Source organism: Metopolophium dirhodum, chromosome 8 (assembly GCF_019925205.1).
Source record: "Metopolophium dirhodum isolate CAU chromosome 8, ASM1992520v1, whole genome shotgun sequence".
Classification (NCBI taxonomy): domain Eukaryota; kingdom Metazoa; phylum Arthropoda; class Insecta; order Hemiptera; family Aphididae; genus Metopolophium; species Metopolophium dirhodum.
Window position 1 is genome coordinate 14379756 of NC_083567.1, and position 26230 is coordinate 14405985.

Here is a 26230-nt window from a genome sequence, read left to right on the forward strand (position 1 = left end):
ACCGTTTTTCAAACAACACATAGTATTCTGACTACACTGAGAGGATTAACAACTATGTATACCAATGTGATTACTTACCTATAATTTCATTATTATTTTCTCAGTTTGAAATAGTTAACAATTTAATACAGATATAGGTCTATATATTATACGCCACCTAATATTCATATTTTTTGATCTACGTTACCATACTTGTATTCAAAACTACTCCAAATAATAATTATGTTTAATTGTTTTTTCAAAAAAGTTTTGTGTTTGATTATCATCATCAAATTTGCGAATATAGATGCTGCAATAACAGGTACGTGTTTGAAAAAAACAAAGGACTTTGTTTTAACGTTATTTTTTTAAATTTGTTCTCACTTTAAGATCGATTCTATATGTATATATTTTATTATATTTGTATGTATAGTATTATATAATATATTCAATTTTATTAGAGTTAAAACTAGTACGTTCAAATATAATTTCAATTTTAGCTCAAATGATATTTAATTGATAACACAAAGGAAGTTAAAAAAAAAATATGATTACTATATTAAAATTATAATAATTTTACATCTTGTCAAATGGCTACGGCATGGTGTCAAAATAAATAAATAAAAAATAAAATAAAATGATTATTTAACCGGAAGTATTGTATATATATTTTTGTGAATGTGTGTTGGTTTTTATTAAAATACTATTTGATTAATTGTATTTGGTTTGAAAATTATTTTGTTTAGAACAAAAAACTGATTTTTAAAATTAAAATTATAATATATTACCTATGTTTATATTTTCGTAATTTTAATGTTCTCTAATAATTATCTATATATATATAAATGAATGTTTGTGTGTGTGTTCTTTATGTATTCCTAAACGGCTAGACCGATTGCGATGAAATTTGGTATAGAGATAGAGTAGACCTCTGGGAAGAAGATAAGATTTTAAAAGGGTAAATTATTAAATCGATAAGCCTTTTGGCGCTGTGGCACATCTATGTATTTTAGTACAGAAAGTCTCAAATTCGAACCACGGTTTCGGTGGACAACATTTTTCCATTGTTTTTCATTTTTTTTTCTTATTATTTTTTTTATTTTTCTTCTCTATCCATACATACGAATGTTTGGTTTTTTTTTTTATTCATCGGATTTTAGTACGGTTAGGTTAGGTTAGAATTTTGTATTAATTGATTATATCAATATGCGAATCACACGGACAACGCCGGTCGAGATAGCTATACATTAAAATATAATATAATTTACATTTAAAAAGACATTGCTTCCACAGTGTGTTACACCAAAAAGGAGTTGAACAATGAAAATTTTTTAAAAAGTTAAGATAAGTTTTAAACACCCTACATCAAATATTAAATAACGAATTGAACAAAGTTGGTACATTCAACGGGCAACGAAGTGCACGGGATCAGCTAGTAGCTTATAAAAGTATTTAACATTTAATTAAAGTAATTAAACAAAATAATATTCAAAATGTGTAATTCAATAAAAAACAATAGGTTTAAACGTATTTTAAATAAAACAATAATAACACATTGACAACGTTATTACAGTACATTAATCAAATTGATTGTATTTCTTAATTCTTAAATTATAGTTACATCTGAATATTTTTTTGAACAAAATATTTAGTTTATTTTTAAAATAAGTTTTGTAGCTTTAATAGCGCATCTATCGAGTTTTTTTTTATTAGAAAACAAGAATATATACAATCAGTAATAAGCTTATACAATAGGTAATATGGGGGGGGGGGGGGGGTTACAAATATACAGGACTGGACGGCGTGATAGAAGCCCCCCGTCCAATGCCCTACTTCATATCTTTCGAGTTTCAAAGGTAGTTCATATAATTGAAACAGACGTTACATTATTTAGAAATGCACATAGTTAGAAAAACTATTTTGGTGAAAGTACCTATATGAATATTTATGAAACCTAAAAAATACTTACTAATCTTTAGCAATGTTTTAATTTCGAACTTACCGAAAAATCTTGTCGAATTTTAGGATATTTAGACATATGCAGAATACAGAATTAAAACTTGCTTAATTATTATCGATCTAAAAATGCTAAATTCAGTCAAAGGTTTCCATGTAGTGTTAAGTAATCTAGTCATGCATACGTTTTGTATGTACAATTAAAATACATGTAAGTCTTATAGGTAGGTATCATTATTATTATTATCATTATTTATAACAATTTTAGTAGGTATAAAAATATGATATTAGTTTAGTACTGTGGTGGATCGTATACAACAATAAATGATAAGTAATTATTTCGAATTTATAATGTTTTTATATCGATTCACCACGTAATGATAAGTGATAACCTTTTGTCTAAACAATAATTGTTGTTAGGATGAATGCACAATTAGTTGACAGTTCTTTAAACTATTTTCACCAAATAATCATTTAAAAAGTATACAAAACAGTATTTTCGTTCGTAATACCTGTGTGATTAGTGCTTATGCAATAGAGTTCTAACCAATTTTAATCTCCACAGTATTGTTTGTTAATAAATATTTGTATTCGTTTCAAAAGCGGTTGATTTGAAAACCATATAGATATACCTATAATGAATAAATAATTAAAAATAGAAAATATTAAATATGAGTGGTTGACAGTTCAGATAACACAAGATGTATTTTTTAAACGTATTATATATTATTGTGATATTGACTTTTTTTGAGAGGTGTAAACTCAAAATAAAAACAGCTCGTGATTATTCTCTTAATATTTTCATAGTGAATTATATATAAAGTATAAACATTATCTAATATGGAAAAAAATTCAAAATAAATTAGTTAACTAGAGAAACAAACTTTTAACTAGAAAATCATCGTCTAAGATTTAACAATAATACAATTTTGTAAATAGAAATTTCTTATTTTATCTCGGGTCTTCATGTATAATTGTTTCTGTTCACTATCCGTCTAAACAATTCTATTATTTTTTAATACAATTAATATATACTATGCTAATGTGCTATTATTAGTTTTTCATAAATATACTTTAAAATAAATAATAATAAAAAAAAAAAAAAATATTTAGAATTAATTAATGATAATTGGCACCTAAAAGTCTGATAAAACTATTTATTCAATGGGAAATGGTTGAAGTAATTACGAAGGTTGTTTACGAAATATTTTATGCGAAAAATTGATACATTTACATTTGTAATTACAAGAAAAAAAAAGAAAAAAGAATGGTATAATCATAATTCATTATGGATACGTTATTAGCCTATTAAACACATTTTAAATCAATTAACGGTAGTAATAATGTCAATTATTAATAAAATATTTCATGCTTGTTATTTATTAGAAATTAGCTTAGTGTTTACCACTTAATAACGATAGTCGTGGTTCGTAGCTATCAGTAAAACAGAGAGTAAGCAATCATAGACTATGAAACTTGAACTTTATTTAAAATAATGATTTTTTGTTTAACAAACAGCACGTAGGTAATATAATATAACATTCACGGAGTAAAATATAATAATCATATTATCATGTAAAATTTTTATTTTGAGGTAGATTACCATCCTAATATATAAAATAAAACTATTTAAACATTTTAATTCAAAATATGAGACTGTTAAAAATGTACCTACCTAGTGTTAAAAACTGAACACTGATTCATGAACAGTGTCTCCCCGTGCCTTCGTCTTTTTGTTTTCATTTTGTTTTTAATCTGTTTACTGTCAATTATTATTTTTTATAAACAATGGGTACCTACAACAATTAGAAATTTTTTTTTTCACACAAATAAGAAAATAAATTATTGACAGAGGTAAACATGGCGGTTATAAAACCAATGCTTTTAAATTCTATACGTAAATTATTAATCAGCGCACGGGTAGATACGGATTTGTTTTAAAGATTAACAAATTAATTTTTATATTTCAACGTAAGCAAGAGTTAATAGAAGCATCCATTGAATTTCAAAATCAATATTAGAGTCGAACTATTCACATTTCTTACCCATTTGATATAGTTTTCATTAATTATTATTAATTAATCCTTACTCTAGTACTTTACCACAAGTTTAACAACTTAAAGGGTACCTACTTTACTTAACTAGGTAGGTTGTTGTTATAAACTAATCCATTGTAAATTTGTCTTGATTTGATAATAAAAATACAATAACATTTTTTTTTAAATTCGGAGAATGCCATACGAGTCTTTTATAATATTGTAATTTAATGATAATTTTACAAAAAATTGAGAAAGTACAAAACAATGTTAATACATCCTTATTAATAGCTTCCATTTAAATCCTAAAGGTTATATGAGATCAAGTTCAATTTTATATTTTGGTTTTAATTTTATGTTTGCTTCTGATAACATACGGAACATAGTTATTACTATAGATATAGGTTCGAGTACTTATATTTATACATTTTGAAAGTCAAGTGCACTCAAATCTATAATATTAAAAAAACAAGTCTTTTATCTAATAATAGTAATAACTGATATTAAAAATCAATAATGGGGAAAATATCTATTGAATAACACAATATATTGTATAAGCTTTATTTATATATATATTTATATTATATCTATACTAAAAAATTTTTTTTATTAATTAACCCGCGGCAACTTAGGCCATTGGGTGGTTTTTACTGTGGGGGTACTGTAAGTTTTAAACACGTGGGTCTTTGGTTTGGCAGATTTTTTAGTGGGCACCCGTAGGTATCTGCCATACCCGGGTGGAGAATGGCGGCACTTCTCTCCGGACACCGTGACTTGCTCGAAGAAAAATGCCACCCGCGGCCGGAATCGAACCGGCGCCGGTGTGCGTAGCAACCGACGCCTTAATCCGCTTGGCCACTCCGTCCCCCAAAAAATGTATATAATTAAGTAGGTGTCTATTTATTAGAATTAATTTAAATATTGGTACACGTGAAGTACGTAGTTCATACCTTTGAATATGTTAATTATCTCATGTTATAGAATTGAAGTTTTATTCTGAAGTTTTTCTTGAACTGCTAGCTCAATGTACGATTAGGGTATTTAAAAAAATATGTAGGAATGAACAATCTAAGATGATGTCTTAATAGTATAATTATATTAATAGGTATTGAATGTTATAATAAGGCACCTAATATGGCTGTATTATACATTTATAATAGGTACCTACATACTTCTCTGATATGTGTATTTAACATGTGTAAGATAAATTATTAATTAATTAAAATATGGGCTACAATCAAGTGTTTATAATATAATTATCTTGTCATATGGATTACTTTAATGTATTACCCATATGGTTGAATATATAAGTGACGTAAAAGGTATAAATATTATGTATTCGAGTACATAGAGTAATATTCGTTACACTATAAATGGTCCATTATCTGAATAATATCAATAATAATCAATATTATTAAATAGAAATTATTGATTAACAAAAATTTTCACACACACACACATACACACGAAAGTCGATATAATTGTTAATATATTATATTATATTATTATTGTACAGCAAATAAATAAGGTGACTATATTAAGACGGTTATTAGGAATACTTTCATGAATGAAGTATTTTCCAATTTAAAATAATTAAGATGCATGCAACATGCGTAATGCGTGCATTACACAAAATAATGACATACTTGAGTAATTATGGGCGTTTTGTTAAAGACAATAGTGGGAAACAACATTGGAACGACACGTGGACGGATAAGCTGAGAAGAGATTTATTGAGGTTCTACGATAGACACTCGAGACCGGTTATCAGTGACCATCTGACTAATGTCACGGTCAATACCGTTTTAAAATATGTCGATCTGGTAAGTACCTAACAATAATTTTGCGAATACATATTATACAATTACGTGTTGTATAAACTCGCATCCGGATTATACGGAAAGCACGAATAAGCCCGAGAAAAAAATCATTGGCCTGAAACACTTGCAAACAAAATACGAAATAAAAGCGGTTGTTAGGAAAAACCTTATTTATATTTAATCATAATATTAATAGTATATTAGAATGTACCTAACGGTTTTTATTATTATACTGTTGGTATAGCAAGATCGTAGCCAGGATTTTTTTTTGAGCAGGGGCTAATAATGTGTTTACGCAGATTTGATTTTACTATGATAAGTTTAGCATAGATGCCAAGGTTTTATTTCAGTTTTCGGTTCCTGTACGGCTATACACATTTATATTTGCAGTAACTTTCATGGACAAAATATAATTTTAGTTTCTTAAGTACCTACTTATATTATTTAGGTATTTAATTAATTTTTTTACGTACTTCCCTTGTAGCTTCAAGTCTTAACGCATATAATTATATAATATTTTATTGTACTGCTTGAACTCATGATGGGCCCCCAAATGGACTTGTTCAGTGGAGCCAATTATCCTCATTCCTCTTAAAAAAATAGATAAATGTATTAAACAAATTATAAATTCTCCTCCCTCCCGCTAAGTTAGAGAAACTATAATATTATAGAATGTAGATGGTTAATTTTCGTTAGTACAATTAATGGTGAAATTACTAAAAAAATATTATTCAAAAATAATAAGTATTATCTCGAATTTTCGTCGAATGAAAACCGTGATGTATAAATTCTTCGTCCTCTGTATCTATAGTTTAATTATGTCCATGTTTCACGTATAATAATTTAACGTTGGACTAATATCCATTACCGAATCAATTTGTAATCAGTAAACTCTCGGGGAAAACGACCCTGATTACATATATTTAAGGACCAAACACTGTGTATACCATTTGCTTGTAAACATTCTACATATTTATAATCATTTATAAAACGTACATGTTCGCAGGACTTCCAAAATTCAATTATGACCATTAACGCCTGGGTATCGATGGTAAGTATAAATATACCTAATATCGATGGTTACACGACAAAAGGGTTTCCTAGACACTAAGGACCCAAGTGAAATTGCTTATTATATTATTGAAAAAATGTTTTGGTTTCCAATACGGCAATGCGCATGCCCAAAAACTACTGTGACCATTATTTAACAAACATTATGAGTATTAGGTCTACGATATATAATCCACACATTTATTTTTTGTTTTCTCAAAAAAGGGGTTCCCAAACGACATTATAAATGTTTAAGGGACAAGCGATGTCTCTCAAAATTGATTGTTTATCTATTTTTTACAGAAAATACTTGAGGTATTATATTATATTACAATATACGTCATAAATAATAATAACACTAAAAAAGATAAGTTCATTAGATAAATATATGTAAAAAATATGTACGATATAAGTGCCAAAATTATTTAACAAATTTATTCAAATTTCCATATCCATGTGAATAGTAATCAAAAATGTATATTTATATAAATTATAAAAAAAAAGAAAAGTAAAAAAGCTCTATGAAATAATGCAAAATCCTGCGTAAAAAAAGTTATTGCTTATCGAAAAAATATTAAAATTACAACAAAATGTTTTTCGATTCTCCCAAAAAAATGTCACTTAGTCCTTTTTGCCGTGCAACCATCGAGTTATGATTTTGTTTAAACTTTATACATCTATTCGAAACACAATAGTTAAATCTTAAATGATTATGGGTCGACAATCGACCTTAATAAAACACGAATACAGATTCGCATAAACTTTAAAAGTTTTTTTAATTTTTGTATTTTTAATGAAATGTTTTTGGTTTTACACGGGAAAAATTGTTTATAAAATTATATTCGGCCAAAACGGTCTTTAAAGCTTGCCATTTTTAGTGGTAAACTGTTGCTAAAACGTTGCTTTCGTACTCCTACTTTCGTAGACTTGGCAAGATGAAAAACTTCTGTGGAATGTATCAGATTACGGAGACATAAAAGTTGTAAACATGGCTTATGATGAAATATGGATGCCCGATATTGTGGCCTACAACAGGTAGGAATCGTCTATAGTCAAATATTGCAAAACTGGATAATAAACGTATAAAGATCGCTTTTTGACTGATGTTTTTGAGGTAGATATCTCACATTGATGTACCTAAAGTTGAAAAACGATTTCCGGCAACCGAATTCGTTTTGGTTGATGTGCAAACTATTTAAATAATAAAAAATAAAAATAATATTATATTATAAATTATTATGCTTAAGTATATACCAAATACTGCATGGGATATAATAATATTATGGTTATATATACATTATATTATTATCCAAAAAACAACTGCCTCAGAACTTTTTATTTTTTATAAAAATTACTAATGAGATTCTATAAGTTATTGTTATTTCAGTTTGGCGAGTTCGTCAAAAGTTGTTTTTTGGAAAACCGAGTTATTCTCACATTTTAATAATTATAGTATACATTTCGCAATAAAATTAAACACTTATTAGTTTTATTCGAAGCATAAACGCACACTTACCTAGGCTATCTATCTACAACAATATTATAGATAGTATTGTGGGTAGTTTTTAGTTGGAGTTAAATCGATATGTAGGCTACCTAACCAGAAAACGTTTCCGGATAATAACATACACATATAGAATTTTATGCATAATATTGGCAGAATTTTTTTAATTTATTTACGAACTAAACACAATAAACTGCAAAATTGTCCAGTTTGGCAATTAATCGAATTTCACTTAACAATATTTCAGCGATTTATATTGACGAGTTTATCGATAACGGTTAAATCAAAACCGAATGTATTAATAATATTGATTTGTGTACCGTTTCGCAGTGCTGACGGACATCACGACGAGACTTATGGAAAGATTAACTGTGTAGTCCGTTCAGATGGAATGGTTCATTGGATACCACCAGCCAAGTTCCGAGTCTTTTGCGATGTAGACTTGACCAATTGGCCATTTGGAGAGCACACCTGTTCGTTGAGACTCGGCTCTTGGACGTACGACGGCAATTCCGTTAGCATGCAAATCAATCAGAAAATAAACGTACGATTAGTTTACATTAATTATTGTTTCATTTTCTGCAACTAGATTTTATTATTTTGTCATTGGATGAGTTAGCTCATAAACAGTGTTGTGCTCGGATAATTTTTTTTGTATAGATATCTGAACTAAAAAAATATCTAGATGTAGGTAGATAGATGAAGAAAACGTGCGAGTAAGAAATTTAGATAGAAATGAGATATATTATTTACAACACATCATATTATCATTCTTAAAAAAATAATTTAGTAACATATATTTTTTATGAAGAGCATAAGAAATATCAATACTTATTAGAAGATGAAATCACTAATGATTATTCATAAAATATGTTAAATAATATTTTAAATTACTGTGCAAAATGTATCTAGAGTCTAGACTGTACAGTTAGGCTGTATGATTTATATTTTAAATGGTAGTTAGACTTCAATTTTGTAATTTATCTAGACAAGATACGATGTTAGTTATTTAAGATTCATGTGGTCCTCCTGTTTTTAGACTGCCGACATGATAAACTTGGAAGAAGGTTGTAAATGGGACATCACAAAGGTGACGCAAAGACGAAGAGTTGAGAGCTACTCTTGCAATTCCAACGACATATACGAGGACATTCACTACAGCATCACCGTGAAGAGGAAAATACCGGCGTACCACAGCATAGTTGTCATACCAGCGATAGGTACCTAATAACAATTATATTAGCAAATACAATTGTGTTAGCATAGGTGTAACTTGAGATTTTCACTAGGTCAGGATTAAATAAAATATCATTAACCCCGAAAAATATCTTATCTCTGTCTGTCCGTGTCGCGACGATTAACATCGACGGTATATTAGGTACATTACTCAGTAAAGGTATTATCCAGGGGCAGAGAGTCATTTTTTTTATCATGTAAAAATTTTTAAAAGGCTACATATGAAAAGATCGCACAAACACCACGAAGGCTACTCGCTTCGCTCATGAACCAGTGAACCATAACACTATATAATGCAACAAATTTGTCGAATAATATGTAATAATATAATATGTTTAATTGTATAACAGAATACATTGGTACAAGACGTATTATACTATTATACAACATACATCAAATTAAATAATAGTCACTTTCCGCAAACATTTTCATTACATTATGTTTGCATACATTTAAACAATATAAAAAATAATTTTAGTACCAATACTTACTTTTTATCGAATACCAGATTTATTTTAGTCCACTCCGTCTACACCAGAGTCTATTACCCACTCGTATACAGGTTGTAACAGGAAGACCTGACAAATGAAATAACTTTTGTTTTAATCAATATTTTTAAATTTTTTTAACATAATATGTTGTATAGTATAACATTTTTTGTTTTATTTTGTTTTTACTAAAAATAAACATTTTTAAATCAGATTTAAATTATTTTGAAAAATTCAAAATAAACAATTTGTAAATGTAGTTTTTAGAAATATTTAACTGTAAAAACATTTATTTAAGTCATGTAGCTTATTTTTTTTTATTTTATGAATTATTATTAGTTTTGTTAAGAAAAGTTAATAAGACACTTTTTTAAATTCAAAAAGTATAAACTTTTTTAAAATATATTTTATGAGAATTTTAAACAGGTACTAATTAAAATTAAAATAATTTTTTAAAAGGTTATTACTTTTCAAATGAATGAGTCTTACTACAGACGAATTTGACATCTTAAATAAAAAAATCATAAAAAATAAACTACTTGACTTAGAGACGTGTTTTTACAATAAAAAAGTTTTCTCAAATCTAGATTTACAAATTGGCTATTTTTAAATTTTCAAAAAAATAAATTTTAAATCAGAATTAAAAATATGTTAAAATTTTATATTATATTTGTAATGCACGAGTCAATTAACTGTATAATATATAAAAATATTGATTAAAACAAAAGTTATTTTATTTATCAGGTCTCCCTGTTACAGTCTGCAGTATATATAATATGGAAAATCGTACCTACCCATTATTCGTTGCGCAGACACGTTTTTTATTTTAAATTCAAATTGTTGCTATTATAATATTTCTTATTTAGTGACATCGCATGTCTGGCCCAACCCGTAGCTTCCGCCTATGCGTATTAAAAACTGTCCGTCTCAACATAATAATACGATGTCGCCGTATAATATGATCATATTATTATATTATTTGACGACGAATATTGTACGGTCATAACAATCGATGAGACGTACACGCTCGTTTACGATACTCATCGTTCGTAATACTATTGTTTACAATATTGTTTGTGCTCTCTTCATTTAGTCGTCGTGTTCCTGACGCTATCCGTCTTTTGGCTACCTCCGGAGTCGACGGAGAAGTTCATGTTGAGCGGCGTTACGCTGGTCATAGTATGCATACTGTTGATGATGATCTCCAACAATGTGCCCATCATGAGCGATCGTATCCCGTTAATAGGTGAGTTGCGTGTTTCAAATTTCGTCGAATACCTATAATAGTATTGTTATATATAGGTACAGTGAAACGCTGAAACATCTATATTACGAAGTTCCGCGGGCGACTAGAAAAAATACGTCGAATATAATTAAATAAATTTGGTTGTACCTATAAATTCTCAACAATATTTCTTTAAACAGAATATTTTGTTAAATGGAAGTTTCACTGTACACATATATATAGTATATACAGAGTGATTCACCAAGCATGCAAACCCCCCTTTTGTCTTTAATAATACAGTTATTCAAAATCTGATTTTTGGAATCTGTAAATATATACATATATAATAATATATAATATATATGTATATATTATATTCAAATTCATGAAATTATATTATAATTTATACAAAGTATAAACTTCTGTTTTTAAAAAGAGAACGCCCCCTCCTCTTTTACTGTAAATTATTTTTTGGATATTTTTTTTAAAAAATTTGATTTTGGACGAGGAATTTCTCAGTTATTAAAATGTTTGTTCTAAGGATAATTGTCCTTAAAAGTGGTTTTACAAAAGTTTAAATATTGGATCTAGTATTTATTATACATGGACCACTTTTAAAAGTTATTAATGTTGGTAAATTAATATTAATCACCAACATTTTAAATCACTGTAGCCCCCATTATCTTGGACCTATTACCGATAGTCCACAAAGTCAAATAACTCAAACACTACTTATTTCAATTTTGATTTCGATACGTCAACATTTTTAAAAAAATTATCCTGTAATTAAATTACATTCGAAGGGTAGGGGGGGGGGGGTTCTCATTTAGAAAACAGAAGTTTGAGTCGCTACAGAACACTCCTTCAGTATTACATAAAAATTCAAGAATTTATAAAAATGATCTTTTAAAAATTCCAAAAGCCAGAATATGAATTATTTCTTTATTAAAGTTCATGATCAAGTACCAAGATCATGATTGGTGAATCACTTGTGTGTACGGGTGAATACAGTAATTATTACGTCATTACCTATTTAATTTTTTGCTTACCATCTGCTTTGCAGTAATGTTTTACTCAAACTCGCTGGGCATGGTCACTCTATCTATGGTATTCTCAGTGTTGTTACACAATCTAGCTAAATCCAAACAACCCGACCATAAAGTACCCAAGTACATCACTCAGCTGTTAAACACGAAATTCGGAACCGTCATGAGGTTTACATCAATGAAGGTAAATATAATTATTCGTAATAGTGGTAGGTATTGTGGGTATAATAGTACATTAAGATTATACAATACATATTATTATTGTACAACTTAAGACGAGATTATAACACTTAATTTTTAACTGTATTATACGCTTGCGTTGTTATCCGCCGTTTATCGCAAACACTGCAGCCGATAATTATTTACCATTATAAAGTATATTTATAAAATAAAATGACTAGGTGGTATTATATTATAATATAATATTGTACTTGAAAATATGTAGATAATGGTTTTCACTCAAACTATGATGATAATATGTATATTGTACAAGTGTCTTAATGTTTGTACAATAATCTCAAGTAGGTAATTTGTATTATCCAAACCCAGTACTCAAAGATTGTAATGGTTTTGCATTGGATTTTTTTTGTTATTAATGTGTTTTATGAACATTTTTTTGAGTAGGAACGTTTAAAAGTAAGCATACGAGTTGGTCCCATATAATTTCCTACCGAATCGGTTCCCGGGTAGTCTATAGTATAGTATTTAGTATTTAGTATTTACCAACCCAAAATATTTTTGTTGGGTCACTATCGTAAACTAATAAGTTATAAAAATAAGAAAATAAAAATTAATTTATATTAAAAATAGTCTTTATATTTAACAGAATTAAGTATTCATTACTCAGTATTGCATTATATTATTAAAACTAAATGAGAAAATTGCTTTTAACAAAAATGATTATTAATGCATATTACTAAAATATGATGGCGCATACTTGATTTTTGGTAGGGATTTCCCTAAAAAGGTGTAATAATTTCTGGTTTACCATGACAAAAAAGTTGGAAAACACTAGTCTATAAGATTCCGGGTGTTCTATATGTAACGACCAGGAACGAATTTCTTACTTCCCGCACGAAAAATTTCAAAATGATCTTCGGTAGGGTTCTAGTTGGAGATCCAGTATTATTAATACATTTAAGAGGACATTTATCGGGTTTCTCGGCAATAGTTTCTTTACGTGGAAGGAAAACTACAAAAAGCTGTAAAAAATGTCAGTATTAGTGCGGTTTAGCTCCACTCCAAATCGTTTTCTGAATGCATTGTTATAATATTATAATATTACCTTTAAACTTAATATCACAAAACTCTGCTAGAAATGGCCGAAGAGCTAGACGGGAACTCTCAACCCATTGTCAGCTTTATCAAGTTGGGGTGTGACTAATAAACTATTATATACAAAAAAAAAAAAAGAATTCAAACTTTATAACATATAATATAATTCATATTTAATTATGATTAATAACTGAAGTTTGACAATATTTTGAAATTAATTCTAAATGGTTTACATTTGATTATAGAACGATGACGAGGACAAGATACTGGACGAATCAAATGAAGATAAATCACAACATCCTCAACTGAAAGAAAGTCAATGGTATTATCTGGCTCTGATTTTAGATAGAACGATGTTTATTGTTTACTTATTTTTGTTCATTGCTATGGTGATTTATTTTCTGAAGTGAATAATATGAGAGTAATATTTCACAAAAGATCAATATTTGTGTATCCATCTACTAGTTTCTATTAAGGAACATTTTTTTTTATATTATTCGTATCGATTTTTGCTCTTTTATAACTCTTATATTTTTATAAATTTATAAACAAAGGTATTTTTTAAATATATTTATATCTAATCCTATTATTAAAAAAAGTATAGTTACTTATTTGTTGATTATAATGAATATTTTTGGCTTTAATTATTAAATATAGGTACTCTAATTTTATATTTGTAATTAATGTCTATGAGTATCTTTATGACTAATATCTATAATTTGATATAAGTTTTATATTTAAAAAAAAAATATTAACTAAACAAAAAAAAAATGTATTTTAATAACAATATTCATTAAAGGATATTTTTTTGATGAACTTGTATACAAATAAATATTTAATACAATGCACATGTCTTGAATAATTTAGATCACTTATTTTTCAACGTATTATGTAATATTTATGTACGATAAAAAAAAAATGTAATACATGCTAACATAACATATAACAAAAACATAAATTCAAAAACATGAACAAGAATTAAAACAAACAGTTGAACAAATTTTCATAACCATAGTAAGTATATATTATAATTATTATATATGAAAAGTAAGTAAATTTGATTTGCATTTTCGAGAAAAATTCTAAGAAACTACAAAACATTCAAGTTCCTCATAATATTGAATATGTGTAATATATTATATGATTAATATTCTAAAGAAAAACAAATAATAAAATAAAAATAAAATTCATTGACCCATAATATCTAAAGTTTAGCAAATAATTATTATCATTCAATCATTAAATTATGTTAGTTTTAGATAATACCTAACTAATGATGGGGGATATCTTAATTGTAAGTAAATTGTTTAATTTGAAAAATGTGGTATTATATTATAGTTTATAATATGTAAATATGTTCGGTTTCGCCTTGTTGTTTATAGTTTACGCTAAATCCGGTTGTTTGTGGTATTTGCACTCGTTTTGTTTCTTTGAACGACTAAAATAATAACAAAGAAAACGTTGTTATTGAGTATTATAGTAGCGCAAATTAACTGAAATTAATTGAAACGATAAAATATAATTGTTTATAAATTCTAAACAATACCATTTGGACCGTGTAAGCGAATAAGGTAAATATTTGTACGCACCGCAAGAAATAGAGGATCACACCAATTATGATGACCATTTTTACAACAAATCCAAAGCAAAATATGTATTCGACGACGCGTGGATCGTGTTTAAGCTGCTCCCAAGTGGTCATCTGGTCGCATTGCAATTTGTCGTCTGGCATACAGATGTCCTTGGTGCATATATAGCTGCCTTGTAAAGTACTGCACATCGATTTTGGTTTTTCCGATTGGTTGCAAGAAGCTGAAAGGTTTATCACGTCAGGTTAACCCGTTGGTATACGTATATCATTACTAATTATTATGGTCATAGTATTAATAATACGAACTGATCAATATAATATTATAATATGCGTAATACGATGTTAATGCTGGACGTTGAAAACTGCACCGTTTCAGCATAATATTATTAATTTATTACTCACATTCCAAAACCACGAGCCCGTCAGATCTGCGGCATATGACGTCGGCGTTCGGGGTCAGAGCCCAATCGTAGGTCATGCAAGGCGGTATGCGACAATCGCGGGTCTCCCACAGAGGATCGGTGCAGGCGGTGGTTCCGGCCGGCGATTGCGATATTACCGTACGGGATCTCGTCTCGTAGCCAATAGTCTCCTTCTCGCAATCTCCATGACAGTGCGACCACTGGCTCCACTCGGACAGGGTGCAGCCAGGACCACAGGACACGTAACAGTTCTGCCAGGACAGCGGTTTTTGCTGTCCCAAAGAGCCGCAGAATGTTGACTCGACCGTTTCTCCGTCATTGGTCCTCACGCACGTCACGTTCCTGTTGGTCACACCGTGTCCACAAGCGGCTCCCTGTGTCGTGGAAACTAAATATGTTATCCGTCGAATAATAATATTATGCCAGACATGGTTGTGTGCACTCGGCGAAGAAGGACTACAACGAGACGATGATATATTACATAATATTATACGGCTGGAATAATCGGACATTTTTGTTAACATTTCTCGCGGAGGGCTGCCAATTTGTATATTTTATAATACGTTTCAAAATACTGCAGATAATTCCAGTGTAAGAACTCTGCACGATATTTCGGTAGTCTCTGAACATTTGTATGATTTTTAAGAAAAATATATTAAAATAAATTTGACTAAAAAATGTTTGTCGTTTATAAAATCATAAATTTAATACAATTATCGGTTTTGTATTTATTATTTTTTTGGGGAGGGGGGGGTGGGGAGGCTCTAAAGTCATTGTTTAAAAAAAATTTCGGGGGTTTACTATGTATTTCAATTTCTGCATAATGTGATTGGACGTTATTCGTTTATATAATATTTATAGTATTTCAAAATACGTACATGAAGTTGACATGCTGACCACGGGCCGAGCGACCAAGTATAACATGGTACGGCTGGACAAGGTTTCCATTGTTCGACGGTCATGGGGCATTGTCTGCCCGTTGCACTCGGGTTCATAGCGGTATAAGCTCTACGCGATACTCCTTAAAAACCAACGAATAACAATAATTATTACGTGTGCGCTTCATTTGCGATTATGTCGATTAACCCTGGGGGACGCGCGTGGCATAATTATTATTCACCCCAAACTAATTTTAATATGCCGCAAATAATTATTTTGTGCACCTTATATAGGCATTACCTACAACTCACTATCGTCATTGAACTAAAAAATATCAAAACATCGTTTTAAACATTTTTTTTTTGAACACAAACATTAACCAAGTTACGAAAGTTCACTCTGCGAGTGTGCTAATAATAATTCCCGGTTTCTAAACGTATTTTGATCCAACGCAATAAACTATACCTCATAATTGTATGTAGGTACAAATTAAAAATAATTGTTTGGTACCCTTTATATTTTTTGATAATGCAGGCTACTGTGAATCTATATTAAATGCTCATATTTTGATATTCTTTAATATTGGTTAAGGTGGTTATAAAATCTTGATACATTTATGTACCGGTAACTAATGGACGGACACAACGGGATATATGGTGTTTTGTAAACTTATAATTGGAAACCTAAAACTAAATAATTTGTTTATTATATTGTAGTAATCAATATCATACTTCAATAAAGTAAAACAAAAAAAATAAAATAATATTTAATTTGTAGTATACTACTTATAACACTTGGTACCTAATTACTTAATGAAATTGAATCCAAACAATTATTATTTTTGTTTGAACGAAAAAAAATGTATATCATTGCGAACGAAACTGTGTGGTCTGATGCTACACTCTATACGCGTCACCAAAGGTTAAAAGACTTAGCACATTTAGCACTGTAACAACCACCTGTGTCGTTGCAAGAGCAACTCGAATTCCATGGTGACCAGCCTTCAAGGGCGCAATCGACTGGGCAATCGATATAGCACCATTTGTCCAACGGATTTGGTCTTGGCTGATCGGCACAAAACCTATTAGGGCGTGAATAATTATAATATTAATAGGTAGATAATATTATATATGTGAATATGGGAAAGCTGGGCTAGGAATTTATAGCACCAAATCATGTGCTAAAAACGTGAAAGTATGCAGAGCAAAATGTTAAAAAATATTTTATTATGTATACCTATGTTTTAAATATAATATGTTTTATATTAATTTTTGATTTTTATTGATTTATATTTACAGATAGACGTATTAATATGATCGTATTCCTTTACCTATCGGCTATAACAAAAAATAAATTCCCTCGGAACCATTTTTCCGTTCCATAAATTTTCAATAAACCCAATATTTTAATTTTAAACATTATTGATGAGCGAATTGAAAAAAAAATTCAAAAAATGTGTTTAGTTCTGTACCTAAAAATAGCACCAACATTTCTAAATAATCAAAATAGCTTTTATACATTAAAATATATGCTAAATTCAGCAAAATAATTTAGTGTAGGGGAAGAATTTAGTGCAGGGAAATGTTTACCTAATATATTTGTAGGTATCTTAGTGGGAGAAAAAAATGCTAAGGCTAGAATTTCCGTGCATCCTTTTAAGTAATATAAAGCGCATTACCGGTCTAAAACAGTTCTACCATCGCTCCTCTCGCAATACACCGCTCCAACGGTCATGCCTTCACCACATGGACTGCCGCCCAAAGGCAGACATGATACATTTGTTATTGTTTTCCAAGAATATTTAAAGCATGTGAAGTTCAAATGACACGGTTGTGTTTGTATGGCTATTGGACAATTTGCTCCGGTAGGGCTCTGGCTTCTGAGCAACAACCTGGTCCGCTGTTGTTCTTGCGACGATAGGCAATCCTTTGAAAATAATTATTTTTATCGTCAGATAGGTACAACAATAAACAAGTGCACATAATACTCGAAGAGTCGATGTATTATATTTTTTCAAACATTAGTTAAAATAAGCATTTTTATTAATTTCAATTTTAGAAAACATTGATAAAAAATTATAATGCTTAAGTGTGACAACATACATTTTCTTATATACCTATAACAAACTTTGATTGGACTTTTAGGATTCAATAATACACGGGTAGTAAAAATACGTTATTTACTTTTGGACAAATTGACCAATCCGACCAGCTACTTAACACACAATCTCCAGGACATGCGATTGTACACAAGTTTACTCCATCTGGTCGTGTGGTCCAATCGCAGTATTCTTCCGACAACTCTATTCCAGTATTTATGTGAATACATCTGTTACAATAGTTAAATAAAAATAAACATTAGTTTAATGTTTGATTATTATGAACTTAACTTAAATCACATTTTATGTCAAATTGTTAAATCGTATGACTTAATCATAACATAAATATAATTATAAAACAACACACAACTAATATGATTTTATCGTAAAAAAAAATATGTTAATGATATTTTAAATCCATTGTTTATTTACCGCACTAATCTAAACATTTCTCCTTCGCCGCAGCCTTTCTGTTTATCCTTATCCGGTAATTTGCACTGGCTCCATGGTTCGGTAGTCCACTGGAAACTGTTACACGGTGTGTTACAGACTTTTGTCTGTACCGTTTCACCGCATGGTCTCCCACCATTTGCTGCGTTTCGTTCGATCTATTTAATAATATATTATTTGTATTATTGGAAAGACCAAAATAGAGATAAAATAATTTACGGTTCTATAACGGTGATGCGTCCCTGGTCCACACAGCTTATTACATACACCCCATTCGTTCCAATCAGACATTTGGCAATCAATCGAACACGGTACCAAACATGGTTCTTCTTCGATTCCTGTACTACCACCACACAGCCTGTACAAAAGGAATTCTTAAGTAATACAATAATTATATCACATATTGGGTATACGACAATCTAATTGTCTCCCTTACGCTGGATCGACCAGATGGTTGTCTACGTTGTAACATCCCAACGACCTATATCGCGTGCCAGCTCCACACCCGTCGGTTTCGTTTGTTAAGCAAAACGACCAATCGGAAGTAGGCTGCGGGAAATATTCAGAGCACGGGCATTTCGTTGTTTCAACGAGACGTATTCCTTTGCAAGCCGGATGCGATATAGAATCTCCAATAAGCTCTCTGGTTCTGGTACGTAAACCCGAACATGGCTGAGGGCACGACGACCAATGGGACCATTCGGTCATCTGGCACGGTGTTTGGCAGTCAACGTGACATCGTTCGACGCTACTTGGAGTAACGTTTAAGGTTTGTAGACAGTTTTTCAACTCGACGTGAACAAGCGAATCGTTATCTTTACACCGGAAATCTAAGAAAAAATTATATTTACAAATAAATTAATAATGGAAATATCTTATACCATCAGTAGGTATAAAAGATGAAAATATGGTATTATAGGCACCTCTTGTTCTCAGACCATGGCCGCAGGTGACACCTTCTGCTAGTTCACAGTGAGACCAAGCGCCGAAAACCAAACTGAATTTAGGACATATTTTATTTGGAATTTGACATGATTCCTCTTCAAATATTGGACCACAGGATTCACCACCAAGAATAACTCGGTTCCGTTGACGTTTGAATTTGGTTAAATCCGTTTGTTCTATAAAATATTTAAGTATTTTGTTTTTTATATGGCGCCTTAAATTTCCTATCTACATATTTGCACACAAAATAATAAAGTTGATTATATCCATGTGTTTCATTACTATTACATAACTAAATACATTTTAATAAAGTAAAATACGTATAAATATATAATATAATTTACTCGTATGATCAATACGTATAATGGTTTAGTCGTTTCTCGGCGTTTAATTATTTTGATTAGCACTATACAGTATATTATTACCGTTTATACACGAATCTTGAGGACATTCTGACCAATCGCTCCAGTCCGAAAGAACACATATTTTTACTTTTACAATCTATGGAACAATCTCTCGAAGTGACTGGTTTCGGTAATTCCTTGCAACTATAAATTATAATATCAATGTTAGTTTTGTTTCAGCGATTACAAAACTATAACAGGTATATATTTTTACTTTTCGTCTTTGACTTTTTTATCATTTCCTTTCATGCACCAAACGTCTCTTGTCTGTGTTCCATGGTCACATGTTCCGTTGCAGTCTGTCCATGGTAAGACTAACCAACTTAGTCCATAGCACCCGTGCGTATTACAATTTTCGAACTGGACCATATCATCTTTGGACGGACACGGGTGTCCAGTTTTTCCTGGAGGTCCAATTACAGTACGATTTCTATATCTAACGCCTATATCGGATTCGATGGAACATCCCATGGAGCATTCACTCCAGTCTGACCATCCAGATACCACACAATCTTCTGGGCACGGCACAGAACATGGTTCGGATTCGGACGGCTTGAGCTTGGAACACAACGAGTTATGTACCACTTCCTATAAACACAGGTATTTAGAACATTACGAAATCGCAACACAAATAGGTACGATCTATGTGTGTTCGGATATTTGCCTTTTCGTGTGTAGTGCAATACACCTGTCTATTCCTTTGCCCGGGACCGCATTTCTCGGTAGGTTCATCGAGCGTGCAACTTCCCCATTGCTCGTAATCCCAAACGTAACATTGTGGATTTTGACAAGGTTGTACTTCATTTAGACTGGGACATTGTACACCGTATTCACTAGGTGGTACAATTGCAATTCTGGTTCTTTTCCTGTATCCGGTATCTTCAAATTCTAGTAAAAATATTTCATTATTATAATGTATATTTTGAACTTATAAACAGCGAAAAAAGTAAATGTGTTTAACCTTCTTGTGATTCGTTGTCAAGGTCTGAGGGACATTTTGATGGTTTGCAAGGGCCCCATTTACTCCACGGTCCAACTTGGCAATCTCTTGGACATGGTATTTCGCATCTATAAATATAAATATATTATTATTTTTATTTTTATTCATCAGCTTTATAATTCTTATCAAGTGTGTGATTTGATTATGGTTTTGAAAAAATGTATTTATTTGTACGTATATAGGTGTTAATTATTAACCTCTGGATTGTTGGTGGTGTATCCAGAATACGACAAACTGACGGATCCATAAATTTACCAGTCATAAATTCAATACAAGTGATGTTCCTATATTGAAGTCCACCACCACATTGAACTGATGAATTAGAAATTGGTTGTGAACATTTACTCCAGCTTGATATTAGCCATTTATATCTGAAATGTATTATATAAATCAAATATTAATTATACCACAAATTAACAAAAAAAAAAAAATGTAACTTTATAATATATATTATGTACTATTAAAATAATTAGGAATTAACTAATAAAATAAACGTTATCACGTATAGATTTGTTATTTTACATTTTAATTAAGATTTCACTTATACTCGCAGATTCAAGTGTATGATGTATTTATATTGCTTGTAATTTAATGTGTTGTTAGTTAAAAGAAAAATCAAAAATACTACTTGCACGTACATAGGCTTTAATTTCGGGGTGTTGGGGGGGGGGGGGGGTTGACCTACACACACACACACGCTATACGCCACCACTTACACTACTACACTACTGAAGAATTAAAGAAAAAAATAAAAGCATGTCCGACGCTCGTGTTGTTCAAGAGACAATTGAGCGTGATTCAAGTCAAAAACTTAATAGATTCTAGCACCAATACACGATCCACTAGGATTTGACAAAGACATAGAATGGGAAATTTTGGCGTGGCTGTTTTGGCTTGAAACTATTTTGGCGTAAATGCCACAAAGACACGATCAAACAAACAATAATTTTAGTTCTTACTAAAGAAATATATTTTTTGGAAAAAGTGTAATGCACTTATCTAATTATCTATATAAAATATATACGAATGAAACCAATAGCATACAAATATGTTTTATTATACATTAAGAAATAAATTACTGTACTAAGCTACTTATTAATTTATTTATTTGCAAAATTCTCCTCCATCAAAACGAGGATATTATCCTTAGTGCGATCGACTATACAGCGTAATAATAGTTTACTATACATTAAGTAAATAACTCCAATACTTCTAAAAAAATAAATTAAATTAAAATTCATATCCATTTCCGATACACTGCTACTAGGCGTGTGCGTGGGTTTCACTGATAAGATTTACGTACAATTTACGTATGCCTATCACATAATAATAAATTGGTAAATAGCAATGTTACTCGTGTCCTTTGTCCATATTAGATATTAATTATACTTCGTGATATTTTTACATTTAAAGTCGAAAATAGTACGAAATCACAACATTTTTAAAATATAATTATAAATGTATTAATATTTATAACTATTTATTGCACACTTATGTGCTACTAAAATGCTCCACCAATATATTATACTATATTTTAATAAAACTGAAATTATTCTAAATGTATTTACTATTAATAAATAAACAAGACGTGTTACTTAACGATAAAATTACATCAATAAATTATGTCCAGTTATAAGATATTGGTGAAACACACGCAATTGTAAGTTAGTTATTTTACTACATTTTTTAATTTTAACAACGACAATGGTTTCTTAATTCAAACAATTTTCTGTGCTTTTGTACGTCATGTGGTCTTATTGCCTTGCGTTAACTAAGTGCTCAACAAAAGAAATCAACATGTATATATATATGAATATCAATTTATGGTATTAGCAAAAATTGTTATTTGGAAACAGGTTAAGTCTTTTTCTTCACCCCGAAATAAATGTTAATTGGGTAGTTAATCATATTAAAGTCACTTTTACTCTTCCCCCTTTACTTTCACTTGTATGCCAACACATTTTTATCTCAACTTTATTAGGTACAATGTATTTATATTTGTTTATTAAATCATATCATAATAATAATTATGATGGTTATTAGTCATTAGAGATTAGTTTATCTTACTTGTCAGCACACAGTGGTAAATTTTCTTTTGTAGTTCTTGTTTCTACGAGATGAGGACATGGTGAGCCCTGCCCTTCGTGTAAACGGAGAATTTGTCGCTTCCTAATCGCTTCTTCGGCTCGGATCTGTAGTGAAACGAATTAACAAGGTTACAACAGTGAAATTGAATTTGAAATTAATTTTAAAATATACTTTTCCTCCAGCGCTAATGCACCCGCCTTGCGTAATCTCCCAATCGGTCCAATCGCTTACAACGCAATCTTGGGCAATGATACATGCCCTGGTATTGGTGGGTAACTGTTTGTCTTCGCAAAAGCTGAGAGAAACGAGAATGCCTGACTCGTCAAAACAGCTCATTGATCGCTTTTGTGTGCCCACTTGAGGCCAGTGTTTATAAAAAGTGTCTGAATGTGAGCCAGAATTTAGTATGCCATCATTGTCGCCCATGGTATGTTCGGAAAACGGAACACACTGCTGCCATTGATTGACTTTTAGTTGGTATAAACCAAATGGATAGTAGTTCGAACACGCTGGTTCATCCGGTACACAGACACGCGATTCTGTCAGCTAGATCAAAACAAATGAAAAGCTAAAAAATATGCTTGAATAATGTGATTGAAACTTTGTAGATATTTTAGAACGCATAATCACGAAAAATAATAATTTTATACCCATTTTGGAGTTTTATACAAAATTATTATGCCAGTACCTATATATACTGTTTAAATTAAAATTGAATACGTCTTATTACAGTATATTATTAATATACGTATAACGTTAACAAACAAAAATAGAATCATGTAAATAAGGTATGTATATTTAAAATGTCTTGTCAATCATGATAAGATCCAATAAATATTATGCTCTACTAATATAGGTAATTAATAATGAACAGTACCGGCGGACATTTAGCTCCATCGTTTTTCTGCTCAATTACTACACTTCTGGTCCTACGTTGTGTTCCTCCACAGCAGATTGTCCAGTTTGAATACTCAGTGACTACGCAGTCTTGGTTTTGTTCAAGTGAACATACTTCTACGGGAGGTGTTCCGGGGGATAGATTTTGGCAACTAGTGTCTTCAGTTTTGACTGGTTCCTGTTCATAATAAAAACGTGTTCAAAATAATTTAATTCACGCTTCAAATGTAAATAATTATAAAAATTATGTAAATAAACCACTCTTGCCCAGGTTAAACTTCCACCCCCTACCCCACCGTAAATATATTATGTATACTATCTTATTTACACACGTTTCCTACTTTCTGTTTTCGGATTATTGGACGTGATCTGTTTGTACACATATAATGTAGGTATATGTCATTTTCATATAATAACGAAAATCATAAAGTATAATAATAAAAACAATATAATAAAAATAATATAATAGTATAAACAAATATCAATTATTATTATTTTAACTTTTTTATGTTATTAAAAATCAGTAGTCAACGGATCTATACTTTTTTTAGTTCCGCGGTAATCGTAATATTCAAGTTGATCGCAGGCCAAAACATTTTGATTACAAATCATTTTCTATGAATGAAAGCATGAAATCGATTTAAACATTTTTTTTTTTTTTTTGGCTAGTATATGATTTCAATAATAATTCACCTCGAGTTTTATTCCGTCGTGTATGACCATGACACACGTGATCTTCCTGCGTCGTATACCCTGGTTGTCATTCAGGCCGGTGTCTTCGGACCTGGTGCATGGTTCCCATTCACCGATTCTCCACTCCACAGCATCTGTGCGGGTTGATAATACACGGTAAAGAAACTGGCCGCTACATTATGACGGGGTGGCGCGCGGGGATCGAATTATAGAAAATCGGTAGGCATAGGTGTATAGGTATTTACCAGTATTCCACTGAAAGTTCTGAGTGATTTCGTTCGACGGTGGCGGCAGACCGCATCGGTACAAACCGATTTGCAAGACCAATAAGGTGATCAGCAATCCGGCGCGGGGGAAAAACATCGTGCTATCTTGGACGGCGTAGGCTCCTCGGACAGTGGTTGAGCTCAAAGGACGGCGTTCATCTGAAAACGAATCCAAAAGGAAAACACCGTATTTTTTTTTAGTACTAAATCACATGACGAACGGCGACGGCGAAAACGCAATGGGCTATCGCGCAGGAAAACATGTCGGTCACAGGATCCCGGGCCGCAACACCCCTGCAGGCTATTACAGTAAACTATCGCGCGCGCGCCCTTGCTCGGACGTTGTTATGATATCGTCTCCGACGGTTTCGCGCATATTATCATGTACGATTTGAGGGGCTCACGGGCCGTCAACGGCGTAGATAAAAAAAAAAAAAAACGTACCTGTTCGACCGGCGTAAAGGCATTTTTTCAGTCTAAAACGTCAACAGCTATTATTTTATACGCCGTTGGTTTGCGGCACGGCGACGGGCGACGGCGACGCAGAGACGTCTGGAAAACACCTAAAACGGGCCGCGGACAAATCGATTCACGGGGAGAGCGAACGATTTCCGTTGCCGGGGAAACGCTTTTGCGTCGACTTTTGCGACTGCGTTCGCTCCTTTGTGCTCGCGTGTAACACGGTATACACACAAACACACACACACACACACACATATAGCACTCCTTCTGCACCATGCGACCCTCCCCGCACGAAAACTACAACCCCCTCGCACCCACATTCAAACCCGCACCGCCCCCTCTCAGCAGTGAATGTCAGACACTCCACACCCCCGGCATAGGTATGTGTAGTAGATAGGTATAGGTATATACACATAATAG

The 26230-nt window shown here is 31.1% G+C and overlaps 2 protein-coding genes across 2 annotated transcripts; one reads left to right on the forward strand and one right to left on the reverse strand.

Annotated features, from left to right (window-relative positions):
• On the forward strand, positions 1-14431 carry LOC132950009 (acetylcholine receptor subunit alpha-type acr-16-like). Its single transcript, XM_061021183.1, has 9 exons — positions 1-301; positions 5646-5794; positions 6798-6842; positions 7767-7876; positions 8676-8889; positions 9385-9565; positions 11163-11315; positions 12358-12524; positions 13861-14431. Exons 1-9 carry the CDS (start codon positions 223-225, stop codon positions 14023-14025), a joined length of 1263 nt encoding a protein of 420 aa, XP_060877166.1. The 5' UTR covers positions 1-222; the 3' UTR covers positions 14026-14431.
• On the reverse strand, positions 13760-25951 carry LOC132950008 (thrombospondin type-1 domain-containing protein 7A-like). Its single transcript, XM_061021182.1, is given in 23 exon segments — positions 13760-15053; positions 15205-15427; positions 15609-16002; positions 16507-16649; positions 17467-17588; positions 18186-18433; positions 18691-18835; positions 19038-19213; positions 19275-19413; positions 19492-19885; positions 19979-20176; positions 20426-20489; positions 20491-20548; positions 20619-20992; positions 21069-21292; positions 21366-21472; positions 21602-21775; positions 23472-23596; positions 23664-24038; positions 24370-24567; positions 25083-25216; positions 25328-25507; positions 25793-25951. Coding segments are annotated over 22 exon segments (4188 nt in total). The 5' UTR covers positions 25446-25507; positions 25793-25951; the 3' UTR covers positions 13760-14998.
• Positions 25952-26230: the final 279 nt, after the last annotated feature.

Excerpts from the sequence above, each read along its gene's own strand:
- LOC132950009 (XM_061021183.1), top strand. The coding sequence starts at position 223 with ATGTTTAATTGTTTTTTCAAAAAAGTTTTGTGTTTGATTATCATCATC. Across the intron at positions 302-5,645 it reads TATAGATGCTGCAATAACAG|ACAATAGTGGGAAACAACAT; the intron begins GTACGTGTTTGA and ends GTTTTGTTAAAG. Across the intron at positions 11,316-12,357 it reads CGATCGTATCCCGTTAATAG|TAATGTTTTACTCAAACTCG; the intron begins GTGAGTTGCGTG and ends TCTGCTTTGCAG.